General features: G+C 38.2%; 5 protein-coding genes across 7 annotated transcripts; 3 read left to right on the top strand and 2 right to left on the bottom strand.

The window, feature by feature from the left end:
- Window positions 1–6: 6 nt before the first annotated feature.
- Window positions 7–6,301, top strand: LOC100124054 (charged multivesicular body protein 7). Of its 2 annotated transcripts, none has more exons than XM_032601023.1 (6): window positions 7–447; window positions 527–822; window positions 906–1,686; window positions 1,766–1,961; window positions 2,086–2,187; window positions 5,228–6,301. In XM_032601023.1, the coding sequence occupies exons 2-5, from the start codon at window positions 536–538 to the stop codon at window positions 2,142–2,144; spliced, it is 1,323 nt and encodes a 440-aa protein (XP_032456914.1). In that variant the 5' UTR covers window positions 7–447; window positions 527–535; the 3' UTR covers window positions 2,145–2,187; window positions 5,228–6,301. The 2 variants fall into 2 exon arrangements, with proteins under 2 accessions (XP_032456914.1, XP_031787382.1); XM_031931522.2 differs by lacking the exon at window positions 5,228–6,301 and adding an exon at window positions 2,252–2,385 and having other exon boundaries at window positions 89–447.
- Window positions 2,198–12,815, bottom strand: LOC100124053 (modular serine protease). Of its 2 annotated transcripts, XM_031931521.2 has the most exons (10): window positions 12,575–12,815; window positions 7,908–12,438; window positions 5,886–5,967; window positions 5,222–5,632; window positions 4,626–5,131; window positions 4,239–4,457; window positions 3,224–3,519; window positions 2,811–3,147; window positions 2,457–2,735; window positions 2,198–2,369 (listed from the first exon to the last, which is right to left on the bottom strand). In XM_031931521.2, the coding sequence occupies exons 2-9, from the start codon at window positions 7,939–7,941 to the stop codon at window positions 2,503–2,505; spliced, it is 2,118 nt and encodes a 705-aa protein (XP_031787381.1). In that variant the 5' UTR covers window positions 7,942–12,438; window positions 12,575–12,815; the 3' UTR covers window positions 2,198–2,369; window positions 2,457–2,502. The 2 variants fall into 2 exon arrangements, with proteins under 2 accessions (XP_031787381.1, XP_008207498.1); XM_008209276.4 differs by having other exon boundaries at window positions 2,200–2,735.
- Window positions 11,402–12,406, bottom strand: LOC103316307 (speckle-type POZ protein B-like). The gene has a single exon (XM_032600653.1). It carries the CDS (start codon window positions 12,404–12,406, stop codon window positions 11,402–11,404), a length of 1,005 nt encoding a protein of 334 aa, XP_032456544.1.
- A 1,363-nt stretch (window positions 12,816–14,178) lies between the features above and the next one.
- LOC100115296 (tRNA pseudouridine synthase A) lies at window positions 14,179–16,271 on the top strand. Its single transcript, XM_001608207.6, has 6 exons — window positions 14,179–14,379; window positions 14,581–14,964; window positions 15,050–15,389; window positions 15,475–15,733; window positions 15,810–15,955; window positions 16,056–16,271. Exons 1-6 carry the CDS (start codon window positions 14,328–14,330, stop codon window positions 16,186–16,188), a joined length of 1,314 nt encoding a protein of 437 aa, XP_001608257.1. The 5' UTR covers window positions 14,179–14,327; the 3' UTR covers window positions 16,189–16,271.
- Window positions 16,272–16,404: 133 nt separating this feature from the next.
- On the top strand, window positions 16,405–18,158 carry LOC100115262 (proteasome subunit alpha type-2). Its single transcript, XM_001608206.6, has 3 exons — window positions 16,405–16,738; window positions 17,288–17,620; window positions 17,717–18,158. Exons 1-3 carry the CDS (start codon window positions 16,698–16,700, stop codon window positions 18,045–18,047), a joined length of 705 nt encoding a protein of 234 aa, XP_001608256.1. The 5' UTR covers window positions 16,405–16,697; the 3' UTR covers window positions 18,048–18,158.
- The last annotated feature ends 23 nt before the right edge of the window (window positions 18,159–18,181 follow it).

An 18,181-nucleotide genomic window follows, 5' to 3' on the forward strand; every position in this document is an offset into this window, starting at 1 on the left:
CACTTCTTCGTCGAATCTCGTCGTCGAAGATGAAAAATAAGGGGGACTCGTCGCAAACGGTCAATCTTCAGTCCGCGACTGTCAATTGTCACTACGCGAGTTTCGGGGTAAATACATGTGCGTTGTTCCGTCGAGTTGTTTTTACTTATACACATTTACACATTCGGTATATTTCGGTAAATTTGTTCACTTTCTTGTCGCTGCGTCATGTGGATTTTGATTACGAGAGATTAAGTAGTGGTTTATAACGTCGTCATGAGAGGCTTGAGCTGCGCTTTGTGCTGCTTTTGAAAATAAATACAACCGAGCCTGACTGCGCAGTTTTTTGATGCCCCCAAAAATTCGTTGTAATAAAGCACGTTAGTGCTTCGTGGATAGTCATTTTTTGAGGCGTGTATCAATTTTTGGAGACGTTTGTGCCATTTGTCTTTGTCGTCGTTGCTTGCTGTAAGTTGGTTATGCTTTTGGTTGAGCTATTTTCGTACATCGTTAAATACGTTCATATTTACGTAATTTCGCACTGCAGATTGCAAGAATGTCAGGCAAAGAAACATTGAGTCCTACCACTCCTCTGCCACTCGACCAGTTGCCAGAATGTTGGAACCAGGATGAGCGAATGAAGTCCCTGTTTGCTCCATTTCGAAATCGTTCTGCTAATCCTGAGGATTGGAACTCAAAGTACAAATTTTGGAATCAGCTGATCAAGACTTGGACGAGTTATCATGCACGCTGCAGTTTTTCGTTGACAGATCTAACTGCTAATCTGAAGAGGAATGGCTGCTCCGCACTATGTTTACCAACAGTTTTGGAAGAATTGTATAAGTAAGTTTTTTAAATGCAGCGTATGTTGTGAAAGAATATGTCATTTATGTGCATTATTATTTAACTCCTTTATTTTCATACAGGAATGGTGAAGTCATACCGGAGTCAGACTTCATGAAAGAACCTAGCAGTACATGGACTGGTTGGACAATTGATTTATTTGTGAAGAAACCAGTCAGCTGGTCTTTTTCGAAACTCAAGAGTTATGTATCCGAACCTGTCATAGATAATAATATGAAGTACATCCACTTACCAACTGTGAAAGAACTAGGAGAATTAATATTATCCATAGTAGACACAAAGAAGGAAAATACACTTCTATCACTGTCCGAACTCACAAAGAGTTGTATAGCAAAAAGTGGCAATACAAGGATAACTGAAAGCAACATCAGATTGGCTTTAATCTGGCTGAGACACAACAAGAAAGCAGCATTCAGAGATTGCATCAAAGATGATAAACATGATTTGCTGGTCAAAATTTCTCCTAGAGCTGCAGAACAGGTTACCGAGGTTGACGAAGGCCTCCACAAATTAACCCAACAAGAGAGTATGTTGATCAAAAATATAGAACAATTAGAAACAGAGAGGAATGAAGTTATCCTCAAGGCCAAATCATCTCTAGCCAGTGGTCTGAGACAAGTGGCAAAGAGTTTCTTGAGAAAAAAACACGAACTAGATAAGTGCATTGAGAAGCGCAGTGCAGCTTTACAAAACACTCAGAGACTTCTTGCCAGGATCCATGATGCTCGTTATGATACTGATACATTAGCTGCATACAAGGCTGGCTGCAATGCCTTGAAGAAGTTTGAAGACACTGGTCTTACTGAAGATAATGTTCAGGATACCATGGATGATATGACTGAGGTAAGAAATATTGCATAGTTATTTTTGTTAATTTCTATACATTATTTTTATCCTTCCAACAATTCCAATTTAATTTTAGATCCTTGATGAGTTGAACGAAGTCCAGTCAGCCATGACTCAGCCTGTGACCAGTAATGAATCAGATGCAGAATTAGAAAAGGAGTTAGCTGAAATTATGGGAACTGCATGGAATGATTCTGCTGATGCAGACAAGAGCAAAAACCAGTCCTTCAATTCTGCTGAATTACCAGATCTGTCAGAGTTAGATTTACTTGGTAAGATATTTTACAAATTATCATTTTTAATGCTATATATATATCAGCTGCCCCTTTATTAAAATTTCTTTATTATAAAATCGCAATCTTCAAAAATTCTTACTCTTTTAATATTTGAACTTAGATATACCAGCACCAAAAAACAAAGTTTCAATAAAACCAACGCAGCCATCTCAAACTTAAGGACACGAGGGTGGAAGACAAGAAAAGGAAATATATTATTAAGGTAATTCAAATATTTTCTTGATGTTTCATTTATAATCATTAACAATTGTTGAAAAATGAAACAGAGCATCGTCAGTCTTAGAACAATGACTAGTTTTCATATAAATAACAAGATTACGTTGAGCTTGAAGATACTGTTCAATGAATGTTTGTACAGATTCTGTTGGAAATAGTGATCTGGAACTTGTTTTAAAATTCATGATATGTATTTGACAGATTTATTTATATGACTAAACGATAGATGTCAAATATGATGTGAAAAGACAGTACTTCATTTCATAAGGACAATAGCTGCAAAATCTCTTGCTCATGCAATTCACGAACAGATAGGGAATGGCTTGTTGGTTTCTAAACGAAGTATCACATCCTGTATCCATTCCATGTGGCTTGACACTCTTGTGTACAAAGAATAAGCGTAACTGTCACAAGTTCTTACTGCACCCACTTTGGTTGCTCCAATTCCTACGCTCACAATACCTCTAAGATACCATTTGTTGTCAGTTTTGAAAACAAGACCACCACCACTGTCACCATCACACACTGATGAACCTGTAAATATATTCTCGTTTAGAAAAAATTATATCCCTTCTTAAAACTCGAAAACCAAAATCCAATTGTGTCTACCATTGGTGTATCCTGCACAGAATTTATCTATGGTTATATATTTTTCGCTGTCCGAAGCAATACTGCTAGATTTACAAGTGTTTAGAGGAACATATGGCACTGTGATTGCTTGTAAAATAAAGCTCGATGATCCTTGAGCAGTTCTTCCAAAACCAGGCACTCTACCGTGATTTCCAACTTCCAGAACTGCCTGATCACTGGCTGAAGTTGTATCAAGACAGATTGGCATAACTATGGAACTAAATACGAATGCCGTCTCAATTTGCAATATAGCTATGTCACTCGCGTAGTTTCCTTCAAGACCCAAGTAATTGCAAATTATGAAAATGTCCTTTACCTGAAAAGAGAAAAATTGCAATTAGTAAAGAGCCAAGAGGTGAGATTCTTCAAAACATCCCTTTCGCCATATTTACCTTAGTCTTCTTAACTGTACGCGGATCATGTCCTTCGTAGTCATAATCTCTAAAAACATTGCCAACAGCAACGTAGAACGTGGAAGGTCTTTCGATTTTCTTATGCACTTCATCGGAAACACAATGAGCCGCAGTCACCAAGAGATTATCCTTAATAATCGTAGCACCACAGATAAATTGCTTTTCGTTGCCCTTGGCTTTGTACAAGGTTCCATGCCATGGGAAGTCGGATACACTTGCTCGTGTTCCATTGACAATGAGTGGTACACCGGTGCTCGTCGAAGCTATTCCGCAAACTACAGAAACATTTGCAAAATAAGTAAAGACAATCTCTGAGAAATTCTCGTGGATCGGGAAAGAGGAAGACGTGTAAAAAAAGAATTCTATGTATCATGCCCAAGCGAAGAGGTGTATAAGAAAATTTATTGTAAAAAATAATATCGAATTTTTCATTTAAAAATACAGACAAGAGGATAAAAATACACTTAATTACTATGCAGATCGAACGTATATCTGTAGAAAAATTTCAAAACGAATAAATAGCGATATTTTTCCAAAAATGAGTATATACTCAGCTTCCGATTTGTAAAGCTGTTTGTCATAAGGTAGTGGATGTTATATCACCATATAGTTTGCTCAGCGGCGTTATCGCGCCAATTTCACATTTCGCTTCTAAAGATACATAACTTAAGCAAAAACTTGACTAAGAATACGAATTAGTGCAAATATACCGCGTTCGATCACCGGTGTCTCTCGATCGCGCGAAGAGAAAATTCAAGTCGAGCATGTCTGTATATTTAAATGTGTGTGATAACTATATTATAGAAGAATCGAGTATATATGCTTCAGACGGAAACGACTTTGATGTCGAGCTCGGTCTCGTTTTTCACCTTGACAATGGCATTGTCGGCGATTTTCGGCTCTTGCATGAGCTTAGCGATGGGACAGGCCATCTCGAGGGTCTCGCGGAAAGTGAAAAAGTGTCCCTTGATATAAATATTGACTATTATCGGACCTGAGACGCATTTTATCGGCTGAGGCTCCCACTCGCCCTTGGCGTTGCACTTGATATTGTCGCGCCTCGTCAGGTCTGTCACGTCCTGTCTGTAGCTGTTGCGACAGCTCAGCTGGGCTATGGTTCTCGGCAAGACTGGACTGTCGCAGGACGTCCAGTTGTCTTCGTACGTGCACTGGGCTTCACGGGATGCGGAGCTCAGTGGTGGGCAGCGAATTTCTGAAACGTGTAAGATCGAATCGTGTTCGTTTAGTTTTATGCTGCCTAATTAATCATCGAAGTTTTTCCTTCACCAGATTGTGAGTCAGAGCAAAGTTTAACGAACCACTAGTACACACAGTATCTTCTTATCTCGATTCTAAATCAAAACTTAACAAACAGACGTACCTTGGCACTTGGGGATCCTGGACCACTTGCCGTTGAGTCCACAGAACACAGCCGAGGTTCCGTTGAGCTTGTAGCCAGAGTTGCACTTGTAAACCAGCTGAGTACCAGGATCGAGTGTCCTGACCCCGGGTTGAACTCGACAGTTGGAACCGCTATGGCACTGGCTCTTCTCCAACATCCACTGTCCGTTCTCCGGTTGGTCGGGCACGTCACAGGACTCTCTGACCAGTGGAGGCTTGGACGTTGGTCTCTGTGTTGGTCTGGAGGTTGGCCTTGAGGTCGGCCTCGGCTGGCTGGTGTTGTAAGGGTCATCGGTTGGTCTGCCCTGGTTGGTGTTGTAGGGGTCGTCGTTTGGTCTGGTCGTCCGTTTGGTGGTCCGTTCTTCGTAGCCGCCGCACAGGTTGCGGTCCTCGTCGGAACCGTCCGCGCAGTTGACCACACCGTTGCACTTGAGGTCGTTGTCTATGCAGGCACCGTAGGCGCAACGGAAGACGTACTGGGGACAGCTTTTGGGGACGAGTAGCAATTTTGAATTTAGGGTTGCCATTTTTTAAACACTCGAATAAAAAAATTGTAATTAAGCTGAAAAATTTTACTTGAAGGATCCACAGCTGAGGACCGTCTCGTCGGAGCGATCGGTGCAGTCGACGTTGCCGTCGCAGAGCTCGGTGTTCCCGATGCATTGGCCATTGTCGCACCTGAACTGGTTGCTCCTGCAGCTGACCTCGTGAGTCGTGTTCTGATATCCATTGTTACCGCCGGATGACCTGCACTTCTCGGGATCTTCATCGCTGTTGTCGGCGCAGTTCTTGATGCCGTTGCAAAGGGCGTCACCGTCGACACAGGCGCCGTAGTCGCAGCGGAAGGTGCGAGGATTGCAGGGAAGACTGTTGGGACCGGAACACTCGGAGCGAGTCTCGTCGGAGCCGTCTCGACAGTCGACGAGGCCGTCGCAGAGGGATTCGCTCGTTATGCACTGGCCGTTCTTGCAGCGGAACTGAAGAGAACTGCGAGAGGGTGGATCGTTATAGTGTTTTTTAATTTTTTGTTTGTATCGGCAGCTTTAGACTTCCATGACTGTAAATTTTAGGGGTGATTTTTATTTCAAAATTGCTATGATCTGTATTTTTTGTTCGGACGAGCTGTTGTATGAAATTTAAATCTGATCTTTCGCGGTGTACAAACGTTTTTACTCAATTGATTCGCAATTGTATGGTAAGATTTTATAACTTGATGTGTCGAAATACGAACTTTACTCACCTGCAGCCGGATGAAGTCTCTCCGAACCGCGAGAAATCTGGCCTCGCTGGCCTCCTTTGGGCTGTTCCATTATGAATAAGGGCTGCACAGAAATGGGTTTGTTGAGCTAACTATCATTATTTAATTATTATTACTTACATTAGTCCTTGTTCATTTTTTAAAGCTATGTACAGTGCGATTGAACGATGTAAAGAGTATATACTTTTTTTAATTCTTCACGGAATATATGTTATACAAATTGCCGTTTGTATCTGCTTTGTTTTCATTGATCCCGTATTTTACAATGCTTGATGGAGAATTTAGACACGCCTTTTGCTACACTTTTTTTTACGGAAAAACACCATACGAGATCAATAAACGCACGTTCGAAACTCGCACAATAAAAAATAAACTTGGCTCTATTTCTGGTCAAACGAGTTTCGAGTTCGTTCACTCTTTTTTCGAAAACACACCTCGAAGAAGTTCAAGTAATATTTGCGCCACTAATAAAGTACCGTATACACACATTGAATATTAAAAAATCACGAGTCCTTATCTCGAATCTATAAATACTCTAGAGCGTATTATAATCGAATATCTAGGAAGTTCATTAACGTAAAGCCATCTCTCACGTAGACTCAAGGGCAGTCGCCCATCTCTACGCTAGTCCTGTCAGTTTTATAATCGTAAACCGGTTCGGCTGCTCGCGTTGTTTTGCTCCGACCTGCCGAGTTACATGGGGGGAAAACCTTTTGTTTCCTTTTTAATTACGCCAAAGGATTCCTCGAGAAAATCCAATGTTTTCGTTTATTTGTTTACGTTATAACTATATGTGATTGTACTTTTTCTTGTATTATATAGTATACCAGCGTTTACGCATCGTGTAAAGGCTTATCGCCAAGAGCGACCTTTGAACCTAAGATTATATTATGGGACGAGATCGAGTCGTTCTCATCTGTCGGGTGTCTTGAATGAATGCGTAACGCATAGTAGAATTTTTTAGCCAGTCGAGTTTACGCGTAGTATTATAATTCAGATGCATTATAACGCAGCGATTAATCGAGTTGCTCACCCATGTCATTACGTAAAACTCGTATACCTCTGCTTTATTATTCGCGATATTTACACGTACGGAGATAATGTACATACTTGTGTCAGAAATGTTGGTTTAACTGTCAACGATAGCAACTTAACGACACTTTAAGCTAAAGTAAAAGTCTCTTTGATATAATCCGTCAAGTTTCGAACGCTTACACTATCGGTATTCCCCATAATCATTCATAAAAACCCGCCGAATCTCATAAGCGACGCGTGTGTGCGTATATTTTATCAGTGAATGGTTTTTCCTTGAACCACGCGAGAGAGAAAAAAACTTTTCGAGTCCAAGTGTATAACCTTGTTGCACACACGACGATATGTATGTATATAAGCGAAGATCGAAGTTTGTTAAACCTATCTGGAAATAATCGAGCGTAAAAATAATAGCTTGTATTTATTATATGCTCATCGGAGAGCGTCCCGACGCAGTATGCGCATCGCGCGGAATTCCCCGAGTGCAGCAACAAGTGTTTCCCAGAATAAGACGTTTTGAACACCGATGACTCCGGCGGTTTTGCGTCTGTGTGTGATTTTCGAGATATTCCTCTGAAGGAAAATTGACGGTTCCGAGCGTCTCATTATGTATACGCACACGTATCCGACTTACACACACGTTCATATAGCTATTGTTCTCCGATAATACACTCGAATATGTGCAACAGTTACAGCTTGTTTACTTATATCGCCACGACGATCTGTTTACTCGATCTGCGTTTGACAGAACGGCTTCTTTTTCGAATTGCGAAACGGTAGCGATTTTTCAAGAGCTATAATACACACAAACACAGTCGCACACACGACGAGAAACCGCAGCGCAATTCGGCTGCTCTCGCGGCGCGAGAGTATATGCATTAGCATAAATATCCCCGGCACACCAAAAACTTTGCATAATTCGCGACGTCGTCGCGCACACACACAACCGATCTCTCGTACACAGCAACTCACCGATTAACGCGATGAGAATCGCCAGTCGATTCATCGCGATGACGGGGTATACGAGAACCTGGTCCACTCTACCGCGTGTTAAAATCTTAAGGTATATTCTTCGAAAGAGAAAAAAAAGACGCGGCGAGCGCGCGCGGCACGACTCTTTTCACTCGGCACTCGAGGCGCGTACTGCGATCGCGAGCCGACGACTACTTGCCGATCGATGCTTCTCTCTCGGCTCGCGCTTTGAGGAAGGAGACAGAGAAAGAGAGACGATAGGATAAGACGCGCTTTTAATGAGAGTGTGTGGGTTAGAGAGAGAGAGAGAGAGAGAGAGAGAGAGAGAGAGAGAGAGAGAGAGAGAGAGAGGAAGAGGAACGCGGGAGATTGACTTCTGTTTGATTTTCGCGTCGTCGGGATGGGATTTGGGGTTGGATTTTTGAGAAGCTTGCTCTATACAGAGTGATTTAGTTTCGGGACGACGATGTTTGTACTTTTTCAGACGTATTAGGAGTCGTGATGCTTTTATGGATTTCCGTGCGTGACTTTTGACGTTGGCACGATTCGTGTAATATTTATTTTAATTTGGTTTTTACTTTAGTTCTTTTTTACAGCGAAGAAATATTTCCTTAAGGTTCTATTTCTCGAAATAATTTGTTCATGAGTAATCCTGTAAAAATAATAATTGAAAGAATTTCTATGAAATCGTGGCTGATCGAAATTAATTTCTGTCGACATTTTTTTTTCTTAGCATATGCACAGCGTCGAAAGACGCGGATAAATGTAAACATTTCTTTCGCCTGATTACTCAACAAGTTCATTAGGATTGAAAGGTCACTCGGATACCACAAACTTTCTTGTTGCTGTTTCAGATAAGTATTATTAAGAGTTTAATTTTGCAATTATGGTAATAACGGCGACTGTCAGAAATGTTCATGGATAAATTAATCGAAGTGACGGTAAGTGAGTTAATCCAGACAATAAACTTTGGTCCGACAAGCAGAAACGTTATTACCAGTTATTTTACACATTTACACGGAGAGAAATGTATCAGCAAAAATTACTATACTGTATACTAATTGAGGTTTAAACTCGGACCTATGCAGAAAATTTAGTATGTTTGTGTGAAAATTTACTATGCATTTATCAAAAATTGCTATACCAGTATAGTAAAAATTGCACTTCGCTCTGACTCGCTGTGTTCCGTCGGTAAAAAATTATCGACAGAGCTCAAAAATTCGTCGTAAATTAACCCGACGACAGAAATTCGCCTGTTCACTTACTGCCGCTAGGGGGTGTCTCGTAAACTCCACTCGCAAGTGACAAAAACTGTTCGGTTAGTATATAAGAAACTTACAGATCGGAACATTATATCCTCTTTTTAAAAAGTGATCCTCTTTTTAAAAAGTGATGGGCTTTGTTATGAAGCATTTAATTGAGAAACGGTCGCCTGGTACAATAATTAAGGAACGCGAATCAGAAATACGGATTTTATTACATAACCTACAAACGCTTCAAACTGTTGGTGCTAAGCAGGCAGCAAAATTTAAATGTTAATTATGACATGATAAGGTGTGCGCGAAGTGCACTTAAATTTCCTATATAAATATAAATGCGATTAGTCTAGCGATGCATTGTTAGGTTGCGACATGTGAAATGTGTAATAATTAGCTTGCGATATATGTGAATTTAGGTTATCATATAAGAAATTCTATGCGATGCGACTTTCGTTCTTAAACTGCGAGATTGAATGTGACAAATAAATAATGAAAGTTCTCTCCTCCAACACGCTACAAACAAAAATAAAAGAAGAAACATTAAGAGAGACGACAAAATGAAAGGGACAAAAATATATTTTTAAAAAGATTTTGTATCCATAAAATTTAGTATGTGGTATAGTAAAAATTGCTATGTAGTATAGTAAAATTTGATGATTTGAAATTTTACTATACCGTATACTAAAATTTACTATAAGTCGAATTTATGACCTCTTTACTATATTGGTATAGTCATTTTTTATGAAAATTATAGGAATATTTAGTGATACATTTCTCTCCGTTTATATAAGAATAATGACATTTTGAAAGAATATTCATTTACTTTACTTTATAATCATTTTATCACGTTAAATAAGATGAATTTCAAATTTTGTAAGCCAGTTCGTTAATTAAAATATGTGCATATTATATATGCATGATTATTATTCAACAGACTTAATTCATCTATATCATTTTAGAAAAATCTGTTCGTTTTTTCCTCTACTAATTAAATACCCACACACAATACAACGACGATTATTTCACTGTTTACTTATGTATATTCGAGTCAACGTTATGCGAGACATTGGTATTGTTTAAAGTAGACGTACGTAGGCAGGCAGCTTATATTATAATTTTCGACTTTCTGATGTATTAATTTTGTTTTCTGTTCTCCTAATTTATAGGCGATAAATAAATTGAATGCTAATCCTTCCTAGTGTAGACGTAAAAGTAAAATTATTTCCTGTAACTAGCTTCGCTTTCGGCGAAATGAAAGAAGTCATCGCATAAGACACGTCAGATTTTTCCGCAATAAATTAAAAGATCAAAAGTCGACGAACCACATAATGAGTCTCGGCCGAAAAGTAAAATTTTCTATTTGGATTGAAAAATAAATTCGTTCAGAAGCCGAAACACATACGCAAACAGCACGCGTTCGATCGGCGAACACACTATCGTTGAAATAATAATTTGTGTTTGCCGAGTCGTTGCGTCGATCATCCGCGCCGGTATCTGCTAAATCAAGGAGGTATATTGCTAAAAAATTATTTTCTTTCTTAGTGGTAATAAGGGAAAAATTGTGTGCTATTTTTAAAATTTTATAAGTGTTTATGCTCTTATTATACCGAAAAAAGTAAAAAAATAGAGTTTAAGTCCTCTCATTTACTATTTAAATGTGCAAGTAGTTTACGAACGTTCCCTGGGTGAGATAAAATAATCACTGATTATGTATATAAGATTAACAAATATTTTATTATGGTTTTCAACAAATATATATATTTTTTGTACATCATAAGTACGCTACACTGTACAATTTACAATATAAAGTTTGATCATCGCAATATTTCTTATGGCTAAAGTCGTACAAAAATACATAAAATATATATTAGTATTTGTAAAAATAGTTACAAAATTGGTAAATCATTTACAAAAATCTTACAGTCGAGTTGTGTTTCCTAGTATAAATTCGAGGATTACATACATAAAAAAGTTTCCAGACGCTCGGGAGGGAAGTTGTATTATTCGTGCAGGTGCCGCAACACGGGCATTTGCCACCCGCGTGCCTTCGTTAACAATGGTATATTATTAAAATCAATGAATATCACATTAAGACCCGAACGGCCGACCAAGCCATTTTTCTTAAGGGGACGGATCTACCTCGAATTGTCAAAAAATTGAATTTTTCATTTTTTGACTATTTAAGGTGTATCCGTCCCCTTAATTTTAGAATCATATACAAACTATATATTATTACTAAGTGCACTTGTATTTCTTAATGGCTTCGGTACTAGCGTAAAACAATTTTAACAAAATATGCGAAGGCAACATCTTGAATTCCAATTGACGAGAGACAACATCATTGCAAACAATGAATTCCAAAGCTTTCCTCTGCAGCAAGTCCATGTTGAGTTTGTCGGACAGTTTGAGGCAGGCAATGGCGTTTCCGTTGTTCAAGTTCTTCGCGATGGTCTCCTCGCACACTTCCTTCAGATCATCCACTGCGTATTTGTCTGCAGCTATGGCTAGCTCAAAGGCTAGCTCGTCGATGTTGTGTATTCTTCCGCAATAAATGAATCGTAGCAGTTCTACGAGAACATCGTACTTGATGTCGTTGATTACCACTGTATTCCTCTGCTTTTCCATCATGTCGGCGTCAAACATGGTGTTAAACACGGCACTGCCGTTTGCAAGTATGACCTTGTGCGCTTTCACAGTTTTGCCTTCCGAAATTAGCGACACGTCAGAAAATTTCTTGCTCTCGTAAAGATCTTCGAACCGATCTGAGAATCTGACTTTTTTATATCCATCACGATGCTCGAGTTTTGACACTTCGTTTTGGGGTATTATCGTTAACCGGCACACAACTGATACAATGTGCCGGTTATCGGAGGTGCCGCATTTCTTAATGGATTCGACTCGAGTGAATTTGGCGTCGCCCCAGCTATTCTCACTCGGAAATATTTCAACTTTTGAATTCTTATTTTCTATAATGAAATCTACTTCACCCACACGATTGAACAGAGTGAAGCTACACGATGCTTGGACCTTGGTGCTCGATTTTAAATAGATGGAAATAAAGTCACGTTCTTCGTGTGTGCGTCCGTTAGGAAAGAGCTTAACATGCCAATCAACTTGCTGGGCAACTTTTCCGATGGAACAATACACCGTAAATTTCGGCGACTCGATGAACTTGCCAGGTTGCACGCACATATAGAAATCTTCAATCTCCCATTTGAACTCGACCGTTTGTAAAGCCATGCTTCTAGTAGAAATTATATATAGGCAGCGATCTGTGGATGAACAATAAAGAATTCATTAGAATAAAAACGATCACGTCTCATATGTGAACATCAATTATTATCCATGCAACGCTATACTTCTAAAAGTTTGTTTGTTTGCACCATTTTGAATTTAAGATATACTTACGATTTTGGTAGAAGTGACGCTGAACGCTAGGAGTATCGGATGCGAGGTTGAATGCAGATCGGGGGCTGTGCCTTATGAATCGGCTTAGGCTTCTTCCTATAGCTGGACTCTACAAGTGGATCCTGATGCTTGAAGTGACGCTGAACTACTGGAGTATCGGATGCAAAATTGAATGCAGATCTGTAGTTACACTTTATGAATCGGCTTGGGCTCCTTCCTATAGCTGATGGACTATACAAGTAGACTGGCGCTTAAACTGACGCTTCGCTGGAGTTGCAGCCCTTTGTAAGTATTGCTACACTTTATATACGCACACACGCACACATAGAGGTATACATTATCCAGAGGCCCAAGCCGGGGCGGGTCAACTACTTGGAGTTTTATTGGACCCCCACCAGACTACAGCCCCCAACACAGCAGCGCATCACGGACACGACCAGAGCAACATTACAGCCATATTTTAAATATTTAGTCTTGTACACCTTTAAATTATTATTAAATAAATAAAGCATCTTTATATTAACACACACTTCTCGCAAGTTCCTGATATTTCAACAAGTACTTTCAGCCTTTCCTCCCCCATTTTTAGTATTCCCCGTATTTCATTCGCTGCGTACAGCTGGAGAGAGGAGATGGGCGGAGCCACGGTGGCTTAGGCAGGCGGTTGAGCGTTGGGCTCGTAGCTCAAAGGTCTCGGTCACGGTGAAAATAGGCACATGAAAATTGAATAATTTTTATGTGCCTATGTTCACCGTGTGCTTGGTGGTTAGGATCCCACTTAAAGCTGTAGGTCCATTTAGTTGGAGTGGTGGCGTCCTCCGGCTATCTGTAGGTTTCCGCCAAAAAATAATACAAAAAGAAAAAACACAAACCCAAAAATTACACATGAATAGTGGCGTATCGGGGTCCAAGATAGGACCCATGGACAATAAATAGAGAAGAAGAAGAAGAGCGGAGATGGGTGGCGCTAATGTCGTTTTAACACGCGTTCTTATGGAAGTTGTCCGAGAAATGCTTGTGGCGACTGTTCGAACTATTTTGTCCCTATAAGATTTAATATGGACTTGGAGAAATTATTGTTAAGGGCCCACTAGCGTCAAATACTTACGTATAAATTAAATGGGGCCTTACGAAGCGCCGAAAATTGGAACTGAGCTAACCACAAAATACATTATTTTGCATATCTATATGTCAGAAGTCTTAATTCGCTGCATTTCTATGTATTCTATATTTCGCTGCATTGGGCGTATGGTCCAATCATAGATCACTTCCGCTCTACACATTAATTTATAAATAAATTGCTGCGTAATCAAGTTTGCAATTTAATTTTTTAATTAGTTTTTCAAAATTTAATCGGATCAACAAAATATTACGTTATATTATTTTGCGCAGTTTCATTGAAATTGCCGATTCGTGTTAATATTTAAAACACTTGTGATGTTTCATAGTTGTAGAATGTATGATGATTTTTTAATGCATATTAGTTTGTTCTGTTTGTTGTTCTCATATTCAAATTTCATAATTTACCGCCAAATATTTGCGATGCTTCCCAGAGAAATATCGATTGTCGATAAATTGTCAGTTAGGTTAGGCAGATTCGTCGGCAATGTTTATACACGCGTCAACGCGTGTGAGAAAGATGAAAAACACGCACGTCTGTCCATCCGTGTGTTTTGCCTTATTGCTACAAATCAATCTGTAGCAATAACATTAATGACATAAGTTTAGTTATATGTAAATAAAAAGGAAATAAATGTTGCGTTCAATTCGAACACAAGAACTTTTGAGTAGTTTTTGTTCTTTTTGTAAGTAGCATTGTTGAATTATACTTGTATAACCTCTGAGAAACATGTGTAGATACGTTTTTATTTTCAAATTATATAAATTAAGTGACCCTTTTTTCTTAAATGGCATTATTACATTAAAGTTTGAAATATTCATAGATCAATGAAATCTTCTATGTTGATAAATCAATTAAAACGATAAACTTTTTAATTTACATGCAGGTAGTAAATATACTAGGACATTAGTTACTCAGGCAAGTACAATGACAGAGAACAAAGAAATTGAGACAAGCCAGGGTGAAAAAAGACCTCTGGATAACGATGCAGAGATCGAAGCAAAGAAACAGAAAATAGAACCACAGCCATTCATAAGGATAAAAAGGAAAAACTATGCAATGATGCTGGGTTACTGCGGTAAAAATTATTATGGGATGCAAAGGAATCCTGGTTTTAACACGATTGAAGAAGAGTTAATAAAAGCGATGTTAAAGGCCGATCTAATAACTTCAGAAGCTTTTGAGACAATTCAAAATATTAACTTTCAGAGAGCAGCACGAACTGATAAAGGAGTGTCTGCTGTTAGACAAGTTGTTTCCCTTAAACTACGTAAGATAGTATTATATATTTCAAATATCATGGTTTTACTTAATTCTATTTGAAATAAATACAAAACACAAATGAATTTTTTTAGCCGAAGATCCTTCTAAAGACAGTATAAATGAAACCCTACCAGAAGATATTCGGGTGTTTGCAATAAAACGTGTTACAAAAGGCTTTAATAGTAAATCACAATGTGATGCCAGAACGTATTCATACACTATGCCTACATTTGCATTGGCACCAGAAAATTTAGAACTATTTCAAGAAATGTCTGAGTATAATGATGTTGAAAAGAGGATGGAGCAACTTTCCACTATTGATGGAAAACCTTTTCATGAATACAGGCTACCTCAAGAGAGAAAGGAAAAGTTGACTGAGTTGTTAAAGGTTCTTGAGGGAACTCATAATTTTCACAATTTCACATCAAAAGTGTAAGTAGTAATTCAAAGTAAAATCAAGCTATTTTATTGTCACGCTACAAATTTTATCATACCTTTGTATTCGTTTGTATGGCAGATTACCATTGGACCCAAGAGCAAAACGTTACATTATGAGTTTCATTGCAGAGGAGCCATTTCTTGTAAATAACATGGAATTTATCACTCTAAAAGTCAAAGGACAAAGTTTTATGTTACATCAAATTAGAAAAATGGTAGCTATGGTTATAGGAGTCATAAGGAATATTGTACCAAGAGAGGAATTTGAAAAAACGGTGTTTGAACAAGCTAAATATGACATTACCATAGCTCCAAGTTTAGGACTGATGTTAAATATTGTAATTTTGAAAAATCGCTTGTATAAAACAAAATCATAAAAATAATTTATTACTATTTTAAAAATAATTGTTGCAGGTTCACTACGATTATTATAATAAAAGGTATGGAAGTGATGGAATGCATGACACACTAGATTGGGCTGAGTGTGATCAAGAAATTGCAGAATTTGAGAAGAATTTTATTTTAAAACATGTTTTCGACACGGAGTTGAAAGAAAAACCGTATCCTTTATAATGTGATTTCGGCCTGTTGCTTCGGCCGCTCACGCTATAACTGCCGAAGACTATAATTATAATATTTTCTTTAATTAAGCACTTGCAGTATGCTCGAATGGCTAGCGAATCTTCAAGTTGGAGCGTATGGAGTGCGAGACGAAAGTAGAGATCAAAAGGATGATGCTAAAGAGGATAAAGACGCTAAAGACGACGCTAAATCAAGCGTTTCCGACGAATAACGCTCGAATTATACATATTTTTTATATACATAATTGTACATTTATTTCAGCGAATAAACATCTTCGTATGTTACACATCTTAACGCAAGATTTATTCGACGTTTCCTTACAAAAAATTATTATCCTATTAAGTATTCCAAAATACATTATAATAGAATCAACTATAGGTATACTTATGTACTTTCAATTATAAAAGGTATAGTGTAACTTTACTACGGATGTGCATTTGTTTTTACTCCAATCAAAGAGTTTTTCTGACAACATAAACACGCAGCACTAAATTTTTCAGTACTAATTCAATTTCAACAAAACAAAAATAAAAAAAAAATAGTAAAATAATCCGTCGGTTTGAAGCCATTCGTAATTCGCGTAGGTATTGGTCGCGAATTATAATTGCACAGCGCAGCTCTCGTCAGACGCGAGAGCCACAGACGGCCGCCGGAAAAAACTCCAGAAGCCGAGGGCCGTGTTTGCTTTTATGCCGTGAGGATTTTCAAAAGTACTTGGTCATGGCTTCGGAACGTTATAGCTTTTCCCTTACGACATTCAGGTAACTAAATTTTTCTTATTTTTCGGCAAGTTTTGTTGTTGATTGATTTTTGGCTTTTGTGCATTTCATACGCGGTAGCGTCAACAATTTTTAACTTCCATAACCTCAAACGCAGAATGACAAACACTTTTGCATATAGTATTAAACTTTTGTTGTTATTTATTGTTTTGTATTTAACTAAGTAGTAGAATTATTGATCGAGTTGCAGCTCCGTTTTTTTCAAAACTAATTTCTGTACTTTTTGTTATGCTTTGTATGTAACCTGCTTCTGGATATGTAAAGAAAGCGACAGAATCAGTGTTAGATGAAATTATAATTCAGCCCAATATTACATTGAATTTAATGTTTATTATAGTTTGATCAAATTCTCACAAATAACTTTGATTCAGTGACTCAATATTACTAACTTTATACAAATTCAATACTTTTATTCGTATATATTTGCAATAAAAATAGTGGATTCCCCTTTCAATTCATTAAAAAAAAGATTTATTATTACTTTGAGGTACACAACACTTACAATTTTTCATATATAATATATTTTTCTAGTCCTTCGGGAAAGCTGGTGCAAATTGAATATGCCTTGGCAGCAGTAGCAGCAGGTGCTCCTAGTGTAGGAATCAAAGCTTCAAATGGCGTCGTACTTGCAACAGAGAACAAGCACAAATCAATCTTATACGATGAACACAGTGTTTCTAAAGTTGAGATGATCACCAAATACATCGGTATGGTGTACAGTGGAATGGGTCCCGATTACAGGCTGTTAGTCAAGCAGGCACGTAAAATGGCCCAGCAATATTACTTGGTCTACAAAGAGCCAATTCCCACTGCCCAACTTGTACAGCGTGTTGCTATGCTGATGCAGGAGTACACTCAGTCTGGGTAAGTGATTTTTTTCTATTATTAATGTAATTTGAATTTAGTTACGACACAAACACACGTGACATCTCTTGTAATTTTTCATTTCTTCTGTTACAGTGGTGTAAGACCTTTTGGTGTCTCGCTGTTGATTTGCGGATGGGACAAGGGCAAGCCCTATCTGTTCCAGTGTGATCCATCCGGTGCCTACTTTGCTTGGAAAGCAACTGCTATGGGCAAGAACTTCATTAACGGCAAAACTTTCTTGGAAAAGCGTTACAGTGAAGATCTCGAGCTCGACGACGCCGTTCACACTGCCATTCTGACTTTAAAGGAGGGTTTCGAAGGTCAGATGACAGCTGACAACATTGAAGTTGGTATTTGTGATGCGAACGGCTTTCGAAGGCTAGACCCTTCGAACGTTAAAGATTATTTGGCTAATATCCCCTAATTTAATTTTTTTTATATTAATATTCACAACGTTTGTAAGATTATATGCGTTTAATCAAGTCAAATGAATGGAAACAAAAGTAACGAAAATAAATTGTTCTTTTATATTCTACCAAGGCTTGTCCAACGTTTTCC

This window comes from Nasonia vitripennis, chromosome 5, assembly GCF_009193385.2.
Source record: "Nasonia vitripennis strain AsymCx chromosome 5, Nvit_psr_1.1, whole genome shotgun sequence".
NCBI lineage: Eukaryota > Metazoa > Arthropoda > Insecta > Hymenoptera > Pteromalidae > Nasonia > Nasonia vitripennis.

Coding starts and splice junctions, on each gene's coding strand:
- LOC100124054 (XM_032601023.1), top strand. CDS start 536: ATGTCAGGCAAAGAAACATTGAGTCCTACCACTCCTCTGCCACTCGAC. Junction 823..905: donor GTTTTGGAAGAATTGTATAA/GTAAGTTTTTTA, acceptor ATTTTCATACAG/GAATGGTGAAGTCATACCGG. Junction 1,962..2,085: donor GTCAGAGTTAGATTTACTTG/GTAAGATATTTT, acceptor ATTTGAACTTAG/ATATACCAGCACCAAAAAAC.
- LOC100124053 (XM_031931521.2), bottom strand. CDS start 7,941: ATGAATCGACTGGCGATTCTCATCGCGTTAATCG. Junction 5,968..7,907: donor GATTCTCATCGCGTTAATCG/GTGAGTTGCTGT, acceptor ATTTCTGTGCAG/CCCTTATTCATAATGGAACA. Junction 3,148..3,223: donor GTACAGTTAAGAAGACTAAG/GTAAATATGGCG, acceptor TTCTCTTTTCAG/GTAAAGGACATTTTCATAAT.
- LOC103316307 (XM_032600653.1), bottom strand. CDS start 12,406: ATGGCTTTACAAACGGTCGAGTTCAAATGGGAGATTGAAGATTTCTAT.
- LOC100115296 (XM_001608207.6), top strand. CDS start 14,328: ATGTTGCGTTCAATTCGAACACAAGAACTTTTGAGTAGTTTTTGTTCT. Junction 14,380..14,580: donor GAGTAGTTTTTGTTCTTTTT/GTAAGTAGCATT, acceptor ATTTACATGCAG/GTAGTAAATATACTAGGACA. Junction 15,734..15,809: donor TAGGACTGATGTTAAATATT/GTAATTTTGAAA, acceptor TAATTGTTGCAG/GTTCACTACGATTATTATAA.
- LOC100115262 (XM_001608206.6), top strand. CDS start 16,698: ATGGCTTCGGAACGTTATAGCTTTTCCCTTACGACATTCAG. Junction 16,739..17,287: donor TTTTCCCTTACGACATTCAG/GTAACTAAATTT, acceptor ATATTTTTCTAG/TCCTTCGGGAAAGCTGGTGC. Junction 17,621..17,716: donor CAGGAGTACACTCAGTCTGG/GTAAGTGATTTT, acceptor CTTCTGTTACAG/TGGTGTAAGACCTTTTGGTG.